At 45.3% G+C, this 21,090-nt stretch overlaps 1 protein-coding gene across 1 annotated transcript in view; it reads left to right on the forward strand.

Moving 5' to 3' along the window:
* Positions 1-21,090, forward strand: part of NME7 (NME/NM23 family member 7) — a 98,630-nt gene that overhangs the window by 76,852 nt on the left and 688 nt on the right. Inside the window, exon 11 of the mRNA XM_069867827.1 lies at positions 2,249-2,356. Within this exon, the coding sequence (XP_069723928.1) occupies positions 2,249-2,356 (108 nt within the window). The remainder of the gene's footprint in view (positions 1-2,248; positions 2,357-21,090) is intronic.

Consider the following 21,090-nt stretch of genomic DNA (forward strand, 5'->3'; position numbering starts at 1 on the left):
TGGTCTGCTGGAGGGCAGAGAGGCTCTTCAGAGGCATCTGAACAGGCTGGATTGATGGACTGAGACCAGGGTATGAGGTTTAACAAGGCCAGGTGCTGGGTCCTGCATTTGGGACAGAACAACCCCATGCAGTGCTAAGGGCTTGGGGAAGAGTGGCTGAAAAGCTGCCTGGAGGAGAAGGACTTCGGGGTGTTGGTCAACAGTGCCTGAACATGAGCCAGCAGCGGCCGAGGTGGCCAAGAAGGCCAATGGCATCTTGGCCTGTGTCAGAAACAGTGTGGCCAGCAGGACCAGGGAAGAGAATGTGCCCCAGTACTCAGCACTGGTGAGGCTGCACCTTAAATCCTGTGTTCAGTTTTGGGCCTCTCATTGCAACAAGGGCATTGAGGTGCTGGAGTGTGTCCAGAGAAGGGCAGTGAAGCTGATGAAGAGCCTGAAGAATAAGTCTTATGAGGAGTAGCTGAGGAGACTGGGGTTGTTTAGCCTGGAGGCTGAGGGGAGACCTTATCGCTGTCTACAACTGCCTGAAAGGAGGTTGTAGCAAGGTGGGTGTTGGTCTGTTCTCCCAAGTAACAAGTGATAAGGCAAGAGGGAATGGCCTCAAGCTGCACAGGGGATGTTCAGATTGGACATTAGGAAAAATTTCTTCACCGAAAGGGTTATCAGGACTGACACAGGCTGCCCAGGGAGGTGGTGGAGTCACCATCCCTGGAGGCATTTAAAAGACAGGTAGATGAAGTGCTTAGAGATGTGGTTTAATAGTGGACAGGTGCGTTTGGGCTCAATGATCTCAAAGGTCTTTTTCAACCTAGGGATTCTATGATTCCATGATTCTATGATTGTTAGATAATGCTTTTGTGAGGTCTTTTTGAACTAGCTTAGAATATTCACTGCTGTTCCAGAAGGGAGTGTGCATTGTGCAAATAGTTCCCATCTATATGTGTGCAAAGTTTTCCAGGTCAGCCAAGAGCTGCTACTGAAGTCACTCTGAACCCACTGACACTGAAAGTTAAGAAATGTCTGAACGATCCAGTCTGGTGCCTTGGCTGTGGAGGCAGTAACCTCCAGCTGTGACACTGAAACAAACACCCGGGAGTGGCGCAGTAAAAGTGCATTGGCCACTGCCGAAGTGATAACACCCTAACAGACCTTTTAGGCCTTTTTAGAAAGGGGCTGATGTTGGCTCTGTTGGCAAGGAAAAATACTTTTGTTTTATTTTATTTGTTAGCTTGTCACTGGCCTGTCCCCTCAGAGGCAGCAATGCCCAGGAAACACTCATAGAAGAAAGTCCAAAGGGTTTTAAGGAGGGAAAGCTAGGTTAATGCCATCACCACTTAATTTTAAAAGCAAGTACACCGTGGATGATATAGTCTTGAAGAAGAGCTCCTGGGTGCTAGAGAGGCCAACAAGGTGTAGCACATTTGGCATAGGAAGGGGGTTAACAGACAACACCACAAGATGATAGTGCAGAGAAGTACAGCAGGACTGGGTTGTGGCTTGAAAGGAAGGGCATAGCAGAGGAGAGAGCCAATGAAAGCAATCCTCTGCAGTATGAGATAGGAGATACACCCTCACGAAGAGTTGGTGTTGTCTCAGGATCTGAGTAGCATCTGCTGTAGTAAGAGAAACGCTCTGAGTGACCAAGGAAGTATTTGGCATCATAGATGAAGAAGAGTACAGAAATGTCAACTTCAATAGAGAAAGATAGAGAGGGAGTTTGGACTTAACTGATCCTGAGAAAGGACCAAATGTTGGCACTAGGAACAGTATCAGAGAAGCACTGCAGAGGGAATGACTGAGAAGTTGTTCAATAGCTGGGCTTCATGAATATCAGGTTCTGAGGCAGAGGCCAGTGTTATGGGAGTCAGTCTGCAAGGTGATTTGCTCATCTGCTCACTAAGGACAGCACATTCTGTGCTTGAGAGCTGCAATGTTCTTTACATGAGCTAATTGCATTAATACAAGTGCTAGGAAGGTGTATCTGTAATATGAAAGTTCCTGCATTTCACCTGAGGTGGCTTGATTGGCCAGGGTTTCAGGCAGCTGATTTTCTTAGTCTTAGCCATGATTTCTCAAGTTATGTATGTGTGTAGCACAAGCTGAAATTTCCCTCTTCATCTTTTTTTGTAGTGTACCACACATATATTAGTAGCACAATAATGTTTTACTTTGTAAGATTCTCTTGCATCCACAATATGAAAGAACAGTGTGATTCACAAAGATCTTCACGTTTTCTTGTGTTCAATAGGAAATAGCCCGTCATCTCCGACCTGGAACTCTGCGTGCTGTCTTTGGGAAAAATAAGGTTCAGAATGCTGTCCACTGCACAGACCTACCTGAAGATGGGCCTTTGGAGGTAAGACCTGCTAGGCAAACGTGTGCTTTTATATCAGAGGAAGTTTAAAAGTGAAAAGCTATACTTGACACTTTTAAAGGCTGTTAAAGTGTTTTATCCATGGAGTAGTTGTGTTGCAGACCAGTGATCAACTAGAAACAAAACCAGAGAGTTTATTAAGGGCATTTAAATAGATTAATTCTGATTCTGTAAAAATTCATTCACGCAGTTTTCTTGAGTGAATATAATATGATAAAGCATTTCATGAAATGCAATTCAAGAGTCTTCTCGTTGGCTGAATGTATCCTTGCGACTGAATGTCAACATCTAACAGTACTTCTGCAAGGACACTATCTTCCTTGGGTAGCAACCATGACTCCTGATCTGCATTGTCTCTATGGTGAGCTTGTGTGAGGCTTGGAATATTACAGGCAGTAGGGGTTCAAGTTCTCCGGATAGGGTCTAGATCATAGAATCATAGAATAACCAGGTTGGAAGAGACCCACCGGATGATCGAGTCCAACCATTCCTATCAAACACTAAACCATGCCCCTTAGCACCTCATCCACCCATGCCTTAAACACCTCCAGGGAAGGTGAATCAACCACCTCCCTGGGTAGCCTGTTCCAGTGCCCAATGACCCTTTCTGTGAAAATTTTTTTCCTAATATCCAGCCTAAATCTCCCCTGGTGGAGCTTGAGGCCATTCCCTCTTGTCCTGTCCCCTGTCACTTGGGAGAAGAGGCCAGCACCCTCCTCTCTACAACGTCCTTTCAGGTAGTTGTAGAGAGCAATGAGGTCTCCCCTCAGCCTCCTCTTCTCCAGGCTAAACAACCCCAGCTCTCTCAGCTGTTCCTCATAAGGCCTGTTCTCCAGCCCCTTCACCAGCTTTGTTGCTCTTCTCTGGACTCGCTCCAGGGCCTCAACATCCTTCTTGTGGTGAGGGGCCCAGAACTGAACACAGTATTTGAGGAGCAGTCTCACCAGTGCCGAGTACAGAGGGAGAATAACCTCCCTGGACCTGCTGGTCACGCCATTTCTGATACAAGCCAAGATGCCATTGGCCTTCTTGGCCACCTGGGCACACTGCTGGCTCATGTTCATTCGCTGTCAACCAACACCCCTTGGTCCTTCTCCTCCAGGCAGCTTTCTAGCCAGACTTCTCCTAGTCTGTAGCACTGCACAGGGTTGTTGTGCCCCAAGTGCAGGACCCGGCATTTGGCCTTATTAAACCTCATGCCATTGGACTCTGCCCAGCGGTCCAGCCTGTTCAGATCCCTTTGCAGAGCCTCCCTACCCTCCAGCAGATCCACACTTCCACCCAGCTTAGTGTCATCTGCAAACTTGCTAAGGGTGAACTCAATGCCTTCATCCAGGTCATTGATAAAGACACTGAACAGATCTATTTGTAGACAGTCATAATTATGCATAAATCGCTATTTCCTGACTTTTATATTAACTTACTAATTATTATCTGATTTGTGGTTTGTACGCTTTCATTAAAGTCCAATAAACTGGGAAATTCTTAAATTAAGAGAGTTTATAAAGATACAAGTATTCACTCTGAAAACCAGAAAAAGCTTGCTTAATTCCATGCCTCAGAACTAAGGCCTGTACGATGGAGTTGAAGGGGTGTGTAAGCGTTTCTTGGATGGATCCCTGCTCCAAGGCAGATATTTTTCCAGTGCTCAGAGCTTCTGTTTTGCTGGTTACATGTATTTCTGTGTGTTGTGCTGTCAGACCATAGCAGAATGATAGAGCAGCAAGATTTTTTATAGCCTGGATATGTTTACACTGCCAAAATAGTGTTTTCATTGAGGGGTGAGGAAAGGCCAACTATGTCACCATCTCCCCTCATGAAATAAAATCGGATCTGTGGGTTAAAGTGCTGTTTGCCAGGAAATTGCATCTACTTTAAGGAACAGACTAGTGAAATTCAACTGAGAATAGCAGTATCAACAAAGTTTCAGCTTTTAAAACTATTTCCAAGCTGTCATTAAAAGTTGACAACTTTTAGTTTCTGCTCAAAGGGACTGGATTTAAACACAAAAATGGATATTTGTCACCACGTGCCTAAAATCCCTCAGTCATGGCTTTTCGATGGCAGCAAAGAGAAGGTGTAGCCTGCAAGGGAAAGATGGGAATCTCACCAACACGGGCAGAGCACTTTAGTCCTTCAGGAGAATTCGCTCTCTCTCATGTCTGCAGTCTGTCTCCTTTATGCTGGTGCAAAGCACCTTATAACTCCATTTTGCTGGTTGTTTAAATTGAGTTTACAGCTACTATAAGTGAGATGACTGGGATCCTCTCCAAGGTCTCCACTTCTTGTGTTTATGAGTCCCACAGCTGAGTCATAAGCTCAGTTCTTGATCTAGTGTTACTGTGGCTATGTACTTTGCAGTTCCTGTTGCAGACTGGTCATTTTAAGTTGTTTATTAGTCGGATTTTTTTTTTTAGGGGGTGGGCATAACTGTACACTCAATGCTGCTCTTCCTCTGTCAGTAGTTTCTTTGTAACAGTTCAGGTTAACGTAGCAGTTGTAAAGGACATTGATCAATGCTACTTAATGAGTCAATAAAGCAGTGAATGTTTCATTCTGATTGTACGGTAAATAAATATACTATAAACTATAGAAACCTTTTTAGTGCTAGAACTTTAATTCTCGGAGTATCTCTAGATCTGTGTTCTGCAATACATTTAGTTGCGTGAAAACTTAGGTAAGCAAAATAAAAGATAGCCCTCTGGATTTGTGTAAGTGCAAGGACTTGTCACATCTGGTGAAGAGGAAATGATACAGTATATGTGGAGATTGTCCTTGGGAAGGTCCATGAGCTTTTCTGTGAGCGGAGTTCAAATCCAGTCACAGAGGTCTTGTTTGCTGGCAAGCAGAAACCAGACCTTCCTTCCCTGCAGCCCCAGAACTCTAACAGCACTCTATGTGCTCGGCTAGAGCAGAGGGACTGTGGGGCGTGCAAGACAAGCATAGAAGAAAAATGAGCCAGACCAACATTTTTAGGAAATATACTGTCCAGTAAATGGTAGTGAATGTTTCATTATTTAATGGATAACTGAATGTTTTAATATGCTAAGTTGAGTAATTATTCATAGCCTCAGAGGAGCTGAACTCAGAGATAGGTAGGGCATTTGCCACTGGGGAGGATGGACTTGGCTATGTTAGCTCCCCCTCATAGGTAGCAGGGGAACTTACTTCTTTTGACACGGAGTTAGTCTGTGTTCATTATGTCTGTATTTTGGTAGGAGAGGTTATTGCTGCTTAGATGTTAATGCTGCTCTTCCTATGAAAGCTTTATGCTATCATTGTGGGACAGCTGATTAGTAGAGGAGGCTGGAGTAAATTTCAGAGAAAAATAGGACCTACTAGGTTTACTCTACAAAGGTAAACAATCCTTTTTAAAAACCCAAAGAAAATTAACTCATTGCTACCCATCTCTTTCCATTCTTCAGGTGGCATTGTTTTTGTACAGTGTTAATACTTTGCTATATTATTACCCAGTATAGCTCAGAAAAACAGCCTATATGCAAATTCTTGCGCTCCTGTTTTGCTGGTGAGAGGCAAGTTTGGCAATCTAAATTCTGACACAAGAGCTAGCAACTCCAGAGTTTCACTTGTAACTCTGGTGCTGGTTTTATCTGAGGTTGGCTAAGCTGTATTTCAAATTTTGGCTCTGAAATTCTACATTGAAATGTTCAGATTTCTATTTCTTGTCTCCAAAATAAAATACTAAATGAAACACATTTTAGAATTCAAACTTACAATATTCTTACAAATAACAATACAAAATTTCTAACACTTGTTTTCTCCCGAGTTCCCACTACGTACACATTGACAGGATTTGGTTGGTGGGGTTTGGTGCTTCGGGGGATTTTGGGGGTTTCTTTGTTTAATTTGAGGCTCTTGTTTGTTTGGGTTTGGGTTGGTGATTGTTGTTGTTGGGTTGGTTTGGGTTTTTTTCCAGGACAGAAAATAGCTCAATTTCTTTTCTGAAACCCAGGAAGCTAAAGAGAGGAAGCTGTGATATAAGCTTTCTGAAACTCTTGGTGAGCCAGAGAGGTGGGCCTTAGGTGTTACAGCCCAAAAGCAAGCAGAGCCAGTCTGATGCACCATGAGTGAAGATGTTTACTATCATTGATTCAGAGCTCCTGCATAACCCTGACCACATTTAATGGCTGAATCATCCTTTTCCAGAAGCTCCCATTTTCAATAGAGCCTCTCTTTACAGCTCTCAGGGCTGCAGAGTGGAAGTCCCAGTATCTGTGAGCTTGAATTGAGCCCAGTGGGTATGTACAAAGAAAGCCTTCGCTGTTTCTGTTGGCTGGCACGCAGAGTACTTATGCTGTCAATCCTAAAGCAGGTTGTTAGAGGTCTTTGCCACAGTCGTGACTCTGTTGTCACCACATGTTCAGTGTGCTCCTCTGCAAGGTCAGTGATGCCCAAAGGACCTTGGAAACACGGTGCTCAAAAGGACTGCTGCTGTTGCTGCTTTGTGGATAGCTAGCTGAATAGTTTGGCCTGTGTATTAATAGGTTTTGTGACTTTTAAACTTCCAGAAAGAAAGGGAGATGGAAAGGGGAGATATCTGGTTAACATACTGTCCTAGCATGGGCCTTACATGCACAGTATTTATGGAAGCACAAGAAAGGCATGTTCCTGTGTGGAAGGGAACACACTGGTGCTTTCCTGAGGACTCCGTTGGGTATCCTTAGTGCTGGATAAGGCTATTCTTTTTCACCCTTCTCCGCAGTTTTCATCTCTAGTTTAAGATCTAACTGAAATTTGGAAAGTGTTTACAATAGCAGCTGCTGTCTGATTGTCCATAAACGAAGCAATGTCCTTGACTGCTTAAAGGAGATGAGATAGATAGTTGAGGGCTAGATCAAACGATTGCTGAAGTTAATAGCCAAACTCTAGGTGACTTTGGTGGTTCGTACGTAGTTGATGGTCACTAGGAAAGACAAGGAAGTGACCTTTCTCCCCAAAAGTACTTGGGGAAAGGAGAGAGAACAACGCTGTCTCGGAAACGGCAAGGACTAATTAACTAAGTAAGGGTCAGCTTGTGCACACCTAGTTTAAGAACACTATCCTTATATTAATGTAGTAGAGCAGTTATTCAATGCTTTTTCTTCTTAGACCTTTTTTTCATGGACTTGGAAAAAGGAAAGTTCACTTTTAATCTTAAAAACTCACAAACAAACCCCAAAAGCAAATAGCAGCAGTTGCTCCCACCAGTTTGACTCTTAACTCCTGTCTTTGTTCTACAAATTACTTCACATTTTAGGCAGTGAGTAAAGCATATCAGAATTAATGAATAACTCACTTTGGCTTAAGAGAGGGGGGCAGATGTAGTTGAGCCTAAACTGCCACTGGCCACAATGGAAAAATCAGTGTATTTTCAGTTGTAAAGCTGTAACTGCTTCTTCTATTCCTAGTTTAGTGATACAGGAGGAGGGTGAATATTGCCCTGAAGCCTCTTATATGAGCTCTTTGACTTGCTGGTCACTTCTTTATTCATTTCACAGACTTGTGTGTCCTTGTATCAGTACAAAATGCGTTTTCACAAGTGACAATGGGTAGACCCAAATAACTCAGAACAGTCCATTTTCTCGGCCTTGTTATCAGTTTCCCATTTTAATGAGGAGAGGAAAAAAAGGAGAAAGTGGAGAAGGGAATCTGGTACAGATGGAATATTTCTGAGATGATGGGATTTCATGAGTGAAGGCTGAACCAGCAGTTTCTTAGTTGTTCTGATCAGCTGATGTGTAGGATGTTCGTTCAGAGCAGAGGTTTGATTTGTTTCTCACATCCAAAGCAGGTACTACTCTACCTCTCATCAGGTTTTGGGGTTTTTTCTATTTGATATAAAGCAGATACTATTTGGAGCAAGCGAACAATTGCAATATTCATCTGCAGTCACATTCTTTCTGAGTCAGGTAGAGCAAGGACCGGAACACGCATGGTTTATAAGTCAAGTAAGTGCTCTATTTAACAGGCTGGAAATGGGTTTGCATGTGTCTCTCATGTACATGTGGTAAGAGGTGATTTGGCTTCTCAGTGTCTTTGGCATGAGGAACATTTCTGATTAAATATTTCATTGAAATAGATGCTTGCAAACCATTTGATCTGATGAATTGTCATTCTCTAGACACAATGAGTTTCCTCGAAATTAGTCATCCCTGGACAAGTTTTAATTGAAGTATTTCATACAAGGTGTTGGGTCTCCAGATTTCACAGCTTGCATGCCTCCCTGAAGAACTGAAGGCAAATTAAAAACCAGTCAGTGGAGGCCTTATTCACATCACTAGAAGTACAGTGAATAAAACTTCCCACAGGAGGTGGTGCTGTACACACATCTCAGTTCAATGGGTCTCAAGTGGCTGAACACCTTTCAGATTATGCAGGAATCCACATAATCTACAACCATTAAATAAACTGATAGCCTAGACCTGCAGTTATAATAAAACCAGTACTTCTGGAGTTTGGCACACTCTGCCTGTAAATTGTTGCTCATACTGTGCAGTTCAAGGTTTGGGGTAATTTTGTAAGAAGTTCCATAAAGGTTTTGGTGCTGCAGCAAAACACTCCAGGGATGATAGACTGCACACAGCTGGGGTAACCTCAACGGTCTCTCCACTAAGGTGCAGCCTGCTGGGTCTGAGCCATCCACACTGGCTTTATGTTTCCATGCCAAGGTGTTTGGGCAATCAGTCTGTCTCGTGGGGTTTCTTTGCATAATTAAAAAATGCTTAATAGTAATACATGTGTGTGTACTTACACAGAGAGGGAGAGGATGCTGCCTTCAGGAAGAAACGCATCAAAAAGGGTTTGCTGTGGAACGGGTAAAATTTGAGTTGTAGGTGAAATAACGTTCTTCCTGTTGCTGAGGGAGGTGCTGTTAAGTGGCTAATTCTCCAGTGAACAATAACGTGGCAATTGCTGTGGGAGTGTGCTTACCATGTGCCTTTGGGTGTCTGGTAGGCTATGTGTGAAACTGTGGAAAGGGTGGGGGGTTCTTTCACCAGTTTTTGTGGGAGTGGAAGACGTGCCAACTTTCTACTCAGTCTTGCGTCCCCATGGGTGCTCTTTCCACTGGCTCCTCAGGGTGCTCTGTGCATGCCTCTGCACAACTGCCAGGTGCCAGCAGGCTCTGCCTTGGGGATTGGGACTGTGGAGGGAGATGTGCCACTTTTCAGTATTGCGGGCAGCTTTCCAGCCAGGCAGTAGCGAGGACCTCCTCGAGTATCATTTGCTGGCCTTCTCCCTTGCCTCAGAGCTATTTGCAGCATCCACAGACATGAAAATAGCTTCTTGAAGGGGGATGATTTTGCTGTTATCACAGAAGAGTGGGTTTTGTTTGTCTTCTGAGAGAGCTGTCATGATGGTTAGGTTTTTTTTCCTTATCACTTCTCTGAATTTCAGCTGTGCAGGGGTGTTCAGAGTGAGGCTGGAGACTGGCAGACTGTGCAGTGTACTGCTGGTAGCTCTTCTTTCCCTTGCTCAGCCTTGTGCTAGTGAGACTGGCTTACTCTTTCTAAGGCATTTAAGCAAATGAGCAGTATCTGGCTGTAGAGATCAGCCATGGTGGTCTGACAGATGGAGACTCACACAGGTTCTGGTGCTGTAAGTTCAGCTGGCTGGATCCTGCCTTGGGGAGGTGGGGAGCTGAGGTCGTACAATAAGCAGTGACAGGACCGGCCAGTTCAGCAGATGTGTTTTGTCCAATCAAGTGCTGTGGGCAATGAAAACCAGCATCGTTTTCCTTAGACTTGGTCTTAACCAAATGCTGTGACGGGTGTTAAGAACTGTTGCTGCTCCTGGGCTTTTGGTGCAGCGTGTCTTCCACCTGCTAGAAGCTGGCTGTCCTTGGTCTGGCATTCCAAGTAGAGCCAGGAGGAGCATGCCTTATGCCTTCTTTCCCTGTGCCTTTATTGAGGCAGTCTGGGGAGAAGGTGGTGTTTTAGCAAGCTGTTCAGCGTGGACAGGGGGACACTCACTTTTCAGTGGGGGGAAAACGACAAATGCTTCCCATAACCATTTCCATAATAACAGAGTCCTGTTACAGAAGCATTCTGCTGGCTGCTAAGTTGCGTTTTTCCATTCGCTGCTTCTTGCCTGCCCTCTGCCATTGTCTCAACGTGTGGGTGTGCTGCAAGATGCTTGCTATCATTCACCCTGGAAATGCCTTCATATCAGTAGTGAGGGGACTTGTGGGTTCAGATTATAGTGCAGCAGCTTAGGATGGAGGACATCGGAGGGATGCAGCTCTGTTAAACTAATCATTTTGGTGCATCAAGGTATAGTCCAAGCAATTTAATAAAGCATGTCAATGAGTAACTCCCAGAAGCGTCAATGTGCTTAGTGTGGAATTTGTGTATGTCACACTCGGAACAAAGGTCTCCTGCATTGCCTGTTACCGATTAACTTGTCTGGTATTATGCAAGCCGCCTCTACCAGCTGAGAACTAACTCTCCTCATTCACAGGGCAGCACAGCTTGTAAAACATTACACAGCAGAAGTGCATAGCATGGCAATGAACCTTTCACTGAGGGCAGTTCAGCTGCACAGCATTTCCTTCAGGAGTCTTTAAAATATTAATAAAGAAGCTATTGTTTCACTCAGTCATACGGCCATTTTGCAATGAAGTCTTTTACTAGGGGCCCATACTGAGCTGCATAATCCAGGGTAAGGGGCTTTTAATCATCTCCAGTGAGAACATATAAAAAACTGGATGCTTTGGGTGAGGTTGGTTTTTGGCGGGTTTTTTTGCATGTTTTCACCCAAGCAGTAGCTATTTTTGTCTGTCAGTTTGACATTTCAGCCTCTCCTGGTACAGAATGATTTCTAGAGAGGTCTGTCAGATAATGGTTATTATGATTCAAGTGCTTCTCCATTTTAACTTTCTGAGACTTTGTATCTGACAGTGGTGGGGACAGGCTGGAAACAATCTGGAGTGTAGGAAAGCTTCATCTTATTTGGTGAGGGTTTTGCATATCAGAGGACCTTAGCCATGCTGGAGTTCTGTCTCAAAACATTTCCTGATGCTGTGTATATGCTTTTGTAGAGAATTAAGTGACCTTTTTGCTTAGGCCTGTTAGAAGATAAAGTAAAATTAAAAATAGCAATAATAGAGGGCTGGATTTTGAACACGTGTTGGGAATTTCTCCTTTCTAAAAAAAAAAAAAAAGTAAATTATGGTATTATTAGGTCACTTGCAGGCTGAGTTTGAACATAGGTTGTATAATTATTATACTTGTGCGCCAGACAGGCAAACTAAACTAGAAACTTGTTTAAACAGAATTGCGAAATAGTTCAGCTCTTGTGCTTCCACTTCTGGGTAAGATCCGAGGTCCATTTCCCCCTTGTTCTGCCAAGTCTGAGGTTTGTAAGTGCCAGAGAGGAGAAGTTAACGAGTGTGAACTGAGCAGCTCTCAAAGCTCTTTTAAGTTTCACCTGATCCCAAAGGTAACCTGCATGATAAACAGGGCTTGGCTTTTGGCACATGTTCGTGTTGCCCTGAGCAAGGTAATTTTGTGGAGGGGAGGTCAAGGCAGAGGGAAGGCGTGACACTTCTTGATAACTCATCTGAGGCCCAGTTTGTGTCTCTCAGGCTACTGCCTTCTTTCGTTCCCTCAGCATGTTCTTTTATTGAACCAAAAAGCTCAGGTCCTCTTTACCCTTCTTTCTGCAGCTGACACGTGGCAACAATTTAGCTGCATGATGGGCAGACTACAGCAAAGCAGAGAAAAAAGCCCAGGGGAAGAGCTTATACAGCAAAAGCAGTAAGGGGACACTGTAGTTACACAGTTACCTAGAAGCCCAGAAACTCCTTTCACTTCTTGAGCAAGGAATCCCACACCTTTTTTTGGGGTAAGAGAAGCACTGTTGTCCTGCAGCACACACTGCTGTGTGACGCAAATATATGATTATGTAGAGTCCTATGTTTGACCTCAGCCAGTTGGACCTCCTGCCTCTCTCTTGGAGGTCAAACAGGCAAATTATTAGCTATATCGGTACTTTCTGTGCAGGGTTTAGCCCTTCCCTCACCATGCAACCTCCTTGACTGACCACTGGCAACTAGCAGTAGTTGAGAGGAGAATTTAAGTTAGTTATCTGCATACACATATGTGGAACATGGGAGTGGAAAAAACCAAAGTCAGATGTGTTACTATAGACAGAAGACTGCAAACAAAGTTTCGTGTCTCATGTAGAAGCTAACACCATGGGCTGTCTCGAGTTAAGAGTTTATCAAGCTCTAGAAACCACTTCTTCTTTCACAAGTAATAATAACTAATGATTCAAAGTGTGATGTCATACTGGTATTGGTGGTGTGTTGTGATACTACTGGGGGTTCAGGCACCGGGCGTGATGATCTTGTGCTAGGACTCTGTAGTTGGAACAAGATGGCTGTGATCACCTGAAAGGATGCTGGGTGTAGTAAGAGCCAGATTCTCCCTCTCCTTCTTAACCTTAAGTGCATTAACATATAGGTAGGGAATGATACATCTACAAGTATATTTTGTAGATATGTTTACAAGGAGTCAAGTCTCTGAGCATGAGGGAGTTTTCTTAAGTGGGCAGAGTTGCAAAGTGGGTGAGTTTCCTTCCGTGTTGGAGTCAGTGGCAGTTACTGTGGGGAGAGGCAGTGTGCTAAGACTATCCAGCCACAAACCAGGAACTGTGGGCTTTCTCTGGTAGCTGCCTTACTCAGTTCAGCTGTTGAATAGGAACTTGGTCACTCGGGTGTCAGAAGTCTAGTTCTGTCATGATGGTACATGGCTTAGTGCTCAGCAGGAGTGTTGAAATTGCAAAGGGCTGCTGAGACCTGAAAAATGCTCTTGGTCTCTTAATACTGACCCATTCCACAAGGGAATGGAGCTTTCTGGATTCAGTGGTATTACTCAGAACATACTCTGAGCACTGGGCTGGGGGGATTTATGCCGTTAGTTTGGTGGGATGTTTGTGACCACCTGAGGAACCTGAACATTTACAAGTTTATGGGACCTGATGAGATGCATCCCAGAGTCCTGAGGGAATTGGCTGATGTGGTTCCCAAGCCACTCTCCATGATATCTGAAAAGTCCTGGCAATCAGGAAAAGTCCCTGGTGACTGGAAGAAGGGTAACATTGTGCCCATTTAAAAAAAAAAGAAAAAAAAAAAAGATGACCCTGAGAACTGCTGATCTGTCAGCTTCACCTCTGTGCCTGGGAAGATCATGGAGCAGATCCTCCTAGAAGCTATGCTAAAGCACATGGAGGACATGGAGGTGATTAATGGCAGCCAGCACGGCTTCACCAGGGGCAAACCATGTATGACCAACTTAGTGGCTTTCTGTGATGGAGTGACTGCAGCAGTGGACATGGGTAAACTGACGGATTTGATCTATCTAGGCTTCTTTAAAGCGTTTGACACGGTCCCCCCCAACATCCTTCTTTCTAAGTTGGAGAGATATGGATTTGATGGGCGGATGGTACAGTGGATAAGAAACTGTTTGGATGGTCGTATTCAAAGAGTAGTGGTCAATGGCTTAAAGTCCAGTTGGAGATCCATGACGAGTGGTGTCCCTCAGGGGTCCATACTGGGACCGATGCTGTTTAATATCTTCATCAATGATATTGACAGTGAGATTGAGTGCACCCTCAGCAAGTTTGCAGATGACACCAAGCTGAGTGGTGTAGTTGCCACACTGGAGGGATGGGATGTCATCCAGAGAGACCTGGACAGGGTGGAGAGGTGGGGCTGTGAGAATGTCATGAGGTTCAACAAGGCCAAGTGCAAGGTCCTGCACCTGGGTCGGGGCAATCCCTGGTTTCAGTAAAGGATAGGGCATAATGTGATTGAGAGCTGCCCTGCAGAGAAGGACTTGGGGGTGCTGGTCTATGAGGAGCTCAACATGAGCCGGCAGTGTGTGCTCACAGCCCAGAAGGCCAACTGTATCCTGGGCTGCATCAAAAGAAGCTTGGCCAGCAGGTCAAAGGAGGTGATTCTGCCCCTCTATTTCTCTCTTGTGACACCTCACCTGGAGTACTGTGTCCAGTTCTGGAATCCTCAACATAAGAAGGATATGGAAGTGTTGGAACGGGTCCAGAGGAGGACTGCAAGGATGATCAGAGGGCTGGAGCACCTTCCGTACGAGGACAGGCTGAGAGAGCTGGGCTTGTTCAGCCTGGAGAAGAGAAGGCTCCGAGGAGACCTTATAGTGACCTTCCAGTACCTGAAAGGGGCTAGAAGAAAGCTGGAGAGGGACTGTTCATAAAGGCTTGTGGCGACAGGATGAGGAGGGATGGGTATAAACTGGAGAGGGGCAGATTTAGGCTTGATTATAAGGAAGAATTTCTTCACCTCAAGAGTGGTGAGACACTGCAACAGGTCACCCAGGGAAGCTGTGGCTGCCCCATCCCTGGAGGTGTTCAAGGCCAGGTTGGATGGGGCCTTGAGCAGCCTGATCTAGTGGGACATGTCCCTGCCCATGGCGGCGGGGGTTGGAAGTAGATGACCTTTAAGGTCCCTTCCAACCAAAACTATTTTGTGATTCTGTGGTGGGTGCATACAAGGCCACTTGCTACTTGTGGACCAGGTGGTGCATTTGTTTGGTTATTTTTTTGCAGAATGTTATGTTACTGTCTTATCTGTCATAACCCCTACCTTGCTGCCAGGTGTAGCTTATTGGGTCCTCTGGTCAAATGTTACCCTGAAGAACATCTTGGTTGTTGGGGAAGAGCTTTAAATGCTGTCTGTCTTCAACTCATTTGCCTGTTTCTTCCATCTGTTCCATACATGATGTGGGTGGAAACACGTTCTTGTTATCTCTCTGCGACCACTTCCTCCTCTGTTGCCCTAATCTGGCAGCAGGACCATGACTTTAAGTGCTGTCTGAGTAGGCTGGAGAGCCTTAGCTCAGCATCTGCAAGGAGCCCCCAAAGTGCCTGTGGCTTGTATGGGCGTGTCCAAACCAGGCTTTACTTGATATTTTGGGTGCTAGCAGCAGGGGCTTTTTTCACTGGTTTTATCCAGTGTTCAGGACGCGTTTGCAGCTTGTGTCAGCGTCTCTGGTGGTGTGCCTAGTATCTTGTCTGCCCCTAAGCTGACTGGTTCAAGGGCACTGTACAAGAACTCCACAAGAGCTCCTGGCTTTAAAGCAGGCAAGTATCCCTCAAGGTAAGCCTGAAGTGCAGAGGTCCTGGTGACTCAGTGAGCTGCTTGGCATCCTTGGGAAAGCAGCAGTTGCTGTCATGTTGTAGTTCCTCACATGAGATGGAAGCTGGGTCCTTTCACTTCACATCATTCCAGTGGCTGTACCAGGCCAGCAGTTTCTCCTGATGATGGCTAAAAGAGGAGATGAGCTCCTGATGGGAGAATACTGGGTTAAGATGTTCATCCGTAACAACTGAGCAGTTGATTCATGCCATGGAGCAGGGAGATTCAGTGGACCCGTACCTTCTTGTTACATGTACAAGTGTGCTTCAGAAATCATCTGAGTCAGCACAGTAGTTACGTAAGATGTAAACCGAACACTTCTGTATTTTATAAAGTTTTTATGTTTTATTTGTTTTTCTTGTAGTGTTAAAGAGTAAATAGCATAAAATTTGCTTTCTTGATGTTTTGATCAAATTATTGTCTTGGCCTCTCATTTACATCCTCATTTTGGTTCAGATTTCTCTGATCTTTTATTTTATGGTACAGTTTCCAGATAGCTTCCGTTGCCCTTCTCCTGCACTGAGTTGATCATAACCGTAGGCAGCATTCGAGGTGACTGTGTTAGCAGCACACAGCATAAAAGCAGAACATGCTCTGGGTTATCCTGTGGTGTTTCTTTAATAAAATCTTCCATGGCAAAGTTTTTTATTTTTTGGTGCATAGGGGTTTTTGTCCCAGCTGTGCTTAAGAAGTTAACTTGGACAGCTGAAGTGTGCGTACAAATTGTTCTGCCTTGGGCAACCTGACCAGCTTTATTCCTTACAGTGTGTGATGCTGGGGAGGGAGGCAGGAATGACTGACTTTCTCTGCTTTTTTGAACAAATTTCCTAGCACTAAACACTCTGCAGGTTCAGTCTTTATTTTCAGAACAAATAATACAGTGAGTAAGTAGAACCTCTTCTTTAACAACCATTTTTATGTCTGGACTGCTTGTGGCTGGAAGGACGGTGTGAAGCCATGGATTTTTGATGTGTTACTCTAATGATGTAGTTGTGTGTCAGGAGAGTGAACTGTAGCTGAAATCCATTTTAGGTGTCAGCGAGTGTGCTTGCAAACAAAGTTGGCAGGTTTGTGCTCACATACAAACCAAGATGAATGGGCAAAGAGATTTTTGATTCCGACTAGTGACCTCAAACGGAGATAACCTGTAAAAAATTGTAAGACCTAAGTGTTGTGGGAGAGTGTACTGAGACTTTCAGTCAGCAAAGACACTGGATCATGTGTATGGATACCTAGGCTGAACCAAGGAGACAGAGTTTTGTGGTGGTTTGGGGGAGACAGTACTGATCTAGTCTAGCTGCGTGTGAAACTAGGCTGTCTGTCTAGCTGTGTAGAGGGCACTGAGATGACTGACGCTCTGAATTAACACAGGGGTGAGAAAGCCTTCTGTCTCTTGGCTGCTGATTCTGGTTCAGCACAGACAAGGAAGGACTGAAATTGCCATCATCTTTCTGGTGATGGATGAGTGAATCTGTGATCTGAGCATATTTCCTACTAGTATGTCAGCCCCCTTGCTTCTGCCATGAACGATACCAACAGGGTCTCTTATCAAAAACTACCAGCCCAAGGGAACAAGGGGAGTGGACTGTGAACATTGAGGTAACCTCTCAGTGCTGAGGTTTTCTTTGAGGCAAGCTGTAATGGTGCCTGTATGACACGCTAGTACCGCTCATGGTGTGCCTTGGTCTGTCCTGTAGGCAAAAGCTCTGACTCTGAAGTTGCTTGCTGGAAGCTTTCATCAGCATTGCTTTTCATGTTGTTTTCTTGGCGGAAGGAGAATTAAATTGCAGAGGTCTGTAATTCTTACACTTGAAATCTCAAGGACACTTTGTGCCTGTGCTGGTCCTGTGTTGTTACCAAGATCTTTTGCTCTCCCTTGGAGGACTGGCTGTCTCACTCCATTTGCTTCCCTCTTGATTTTTTTTTAAATTTTCCGTGGCCTTTCCATGCTCTTAGGGCACACAGTGTTCAGATGATAATCGTTTGTGCTCAGCCAGGGCATTAGACTGGATTTTGTTATTGCCTGCTGTATTAACTCCTGAAACTTGCAGTAATGGGTGGAAGTGTCCAGAGGGAGCAGCCAACTTCATTAATGTGAGTTTTGCAGAGAGCGTGTGCGACTGAAGAGAAACTTCATGGAACTGAAGCAAATCTCAGCTCCTCCTCGGTTAGGCAGTTTACAGGGTCAGAGCCAGAAGGTCACAGTTATTCACCCGTTATAACTTCCTGAGCATTATTGTTATTAGTCCCAGAACAGGAGCTGGAGCGGGCATGGCTGCATGCTATAAAACATGTAGATGGTTCCTAGAATCTGTAAGGAGAGTGCTGATGTTAAATATAATCATGTTTCATCCCTGGGAAAGAGTGAGCACACCTGAACATTAGTATCATTTGAAAGGCATTTGTGTGGCATCTGTGAAATGCATTTGGTTTGGTTTCAGATTGGTTCCTGGTGGGAGTTTGCCCTCTGCCACCTTTGGGTCCTGTAAGGAGACCAGAGGTATGCTTGGCTTAGAGAAGCTGACCTTTTCTTGAGTCACATGTGAAGCTTGTTGAGATGTTTTGCACAGGCACAGCTCCCTTTTCTGTGGTTTATACTATACTCAAACCCTGGGAAAGAGAGTAACTATTGCCTAAAATAGGGAGTGCTTTGGAATACCTAACCCCCATCTGAATGCTGGGTGTGAGTACCTCCAGGTCCTGGATCCCCTTGGAAAAAGACCCAAAGTTTTTAAAATGGGGTTCTTCAAGCTGTCTCCATCTGGAGTCCCATAAGATAGGGGCACCCCAAATCTCTTGGTAGTGCTGAAATCCTTGGTCTTGGTTCTTCTGCAGAACACTGTATGTATTGTTGTGTGCACTGGGTAACAGATGGCCCTTATTTGTGGTGTTTCTGGTCCAGCACTGGTGTACAAGGGCGAGGCTCTTGAGGAGAAAGAGCCTTTCTGCGTACCACAGGCAAGCCAGCTTTTAATTGGTTTTACTGGGAGCTGGGTGGCAGCTGATCCACATAAAGATAATTGTGTATAAAGAGATCATACCAGCACCTGTTTTTGCACGTTATACAATACCTAATGCGCTTCTTCAGCTCTCTGGAACTTGCCAGTACAGTCTGCCTGGATCTTCAGCAATCCAGTAAAAGCTAATTGAGAAGGAAGAGGTTTTCTTGTAGGCTATAAGTGAGCTGATGGTGTTCAGCCTGGCCTGGGAAAATTGGTTGGACAAAATCAGGGGCTTTTAAGGACTAAAATAGTGCAAAGCCTTTTGTTGCTAATAGCAAGTGAGCAGGAGCTGGGGGAGGACAGCGTTCACCTGTATCGGTGTGTGCTCTAGGGGCAAATCATTACGTTACCCCCGGGGAGGCCATGTGGCTCTGGCCGAGGCAGCACAGGAGGTGGTAGGAGTTGAGGCAGCTCCATTAAACCTGTCCCACCTCAGGGAAATGGGGATTGAGGTATAGCAGAAGGTGTATTGGTGCCCGGGCGGGGGCTGGACCCACAGCTATTGCCCACAAAGGAGTGGACTGCACGGTGCTTGGCTGCCTTCTGTGCTCTTGCATGAGTCCCTGCACATACTGAGAGTCACACCTGGCCACACTGGGAACAGAAGCCCAGAAGTGCCAGTGCTTGGAGCTGTGAAACTGGGAGCTGGCAAGTGTTAGTGCAGGTGTTCATGCAGACACAGCTTTAAAGGGTCTTGCCCTTAAATGTCTGTGTCTATGTGGCGCTCTCTCTGCTGTTCATTTTGTTAGTCTTTTTGTGTCTCTCTAACCCTGAAATCCAGGTGTCCTGTGTCAACAAGAAGGGACATAAAATTCACTGTAATGGTTACAATTATACTTAACTATGTTGAGCCAATCTGGCAGAAAGAACAGCATGTTCAAACTGGTAGTTTATATTGTAATGTCCTATTAGGCAGTAAGGAAGGAGGCGATGCCTTCCTGAGGAGAAGAGATTGTACCTATGATGCAGCACAGATGGGAAAAAGAATCTTGAAAGCAATGCTCATTTTAATTGGAGTTGATGTCACATCTTGGCACCCCCTTCTCCTGTTCCCCACCCCTCCCCAGGGCTTTCTTCCCTGCCACTGCCCACAGCAAGGCTGTGAAAGGGAGTTTTAGTATCAGTTCTGTGGTGTCCCAAAAATCCTGGTGCCATGAAGCAAGCTCTTGTGTGAGAGGGTTTTGAGGTTGGGGTTTTTTGGGGGGTGTTGGGCTTTGTATTTGTGTGGTTGTTTAACATCCTGCAGCCATTTAATGCTGCATCGGTCTCTGCTAAGTCAGACGGATTTCAGCAGCGTTTCTAATGGGGTGGGATCCATGTCTGGCCAGGGCGGCTGTGTGGTTCGGGACAGGGAGGGGTGGGATGCGGCCCTTTGGTAGCAGAGTTGCCACAAGGCCTGCGAGTAGCTGGGTCTTGTCAGTGGGTGGCTGCAGGGTGTGCGGCTGGGGGAGCTGCCGCCGTTACTGCCTGGTTAATTAGTGATCAGAGCTGCCCGTCCTGCTTTCACTGATTTGGTACTAGAAAGTGATTGGGGGCAGGGGAGGAATAAAGGTTTGTGTTTGCTATATGTCATTTGCCATTCCTGAGAATACATTATATGCACACTGGAGCCAACACAGGCACCATTAACTTTTCTACCCTGTTTGGCCAACCCCCTGGAATAAGCCATTATTATCTTTATTAGCAGTTCATTCTTGGACTTTGTGCTCGTACAGTAAATTAAAAGGAGATAAACTATCTAACCGTGAGCCAGATCTTTTGTAAATAAAGCAGTTTGGGGGTTTGGTGCTGGGGTGGCTTTATTTATTTATTTATTTATTAGCTGTGACCTAAGATTTGAGTCGTGAAGGCAAAGTTGTTCCTACAAAACCCTCAGCCACGCAACGACCCCAATCCCTGCTCCCTACCTCCCCAGCAAAATGGTGGCAAGTAGCAAACCCGCCAAGTGCCCAGAGCACAATTGGCTCAGCTTCCCTGCAGCTCTGGTGCAGGTGGAGCTTCCTTCCTTCCTTCAGGGAGTAGTTAGTGCTTTAATCACAGTGTCTTTGTTAAGTCCTTGCCTCACTATAAACACACAGCAGCAAATGGAACAATTGAAGGTGAGATTTCCACTAGCTTCTGCTCCTTGGGAACGGAGCGAAACAGCCAAACGCGTATGTGAGCTGCGATAGCGCTGTAATGATGCTCTTCCTTCTAGCAGATGGCAAAAAGTTTAGCAGCTTGCTTTTCCCGTATTGCGCATTCTGATTAGGAATCAAGCAGCTTGCTCTAGGCGCGTCATGTTTTGTCCCTTTATACAGAGAAGTTCTCCCTGGTAATCCGTGTCATGCAGCATAAAGCGATCGTGACTCCTGCAGGAAGCCAGCTGCCACATTTTGTCATGTCTGAGCAGCCTTGCCGGGCATCATAGCCCATTCTGAGCTGAGCCACTGGCCCAGCAGCAACACAGAGCAAGTCACTGCTGCAAAACTTGATTTCATCTGCTGGTGGCTTCAGTGTGTGCCCTCCCTGCTCCCAGCCCTGCAGCACCTACCGCTGGGGGA

The sequence above is a fragment of the Phaenicophaeus curvirostris genome, chromosome 1 (genome assembly GCF_032191515.1).
Source record: "Phaenicophaeus curvirostris isolate KB17595 chromosome 1, BPBGC_Pcur_1.0, whole genome shotgun sequence".
NCBI classification, from domain to species: domain Eukaryota; kingdom Metazoa; phylum Chordata; class Aves; order Cuculiformes; family Cuculidae; genus Phaenicophaeus; species Phaenicophaeus curvirostris.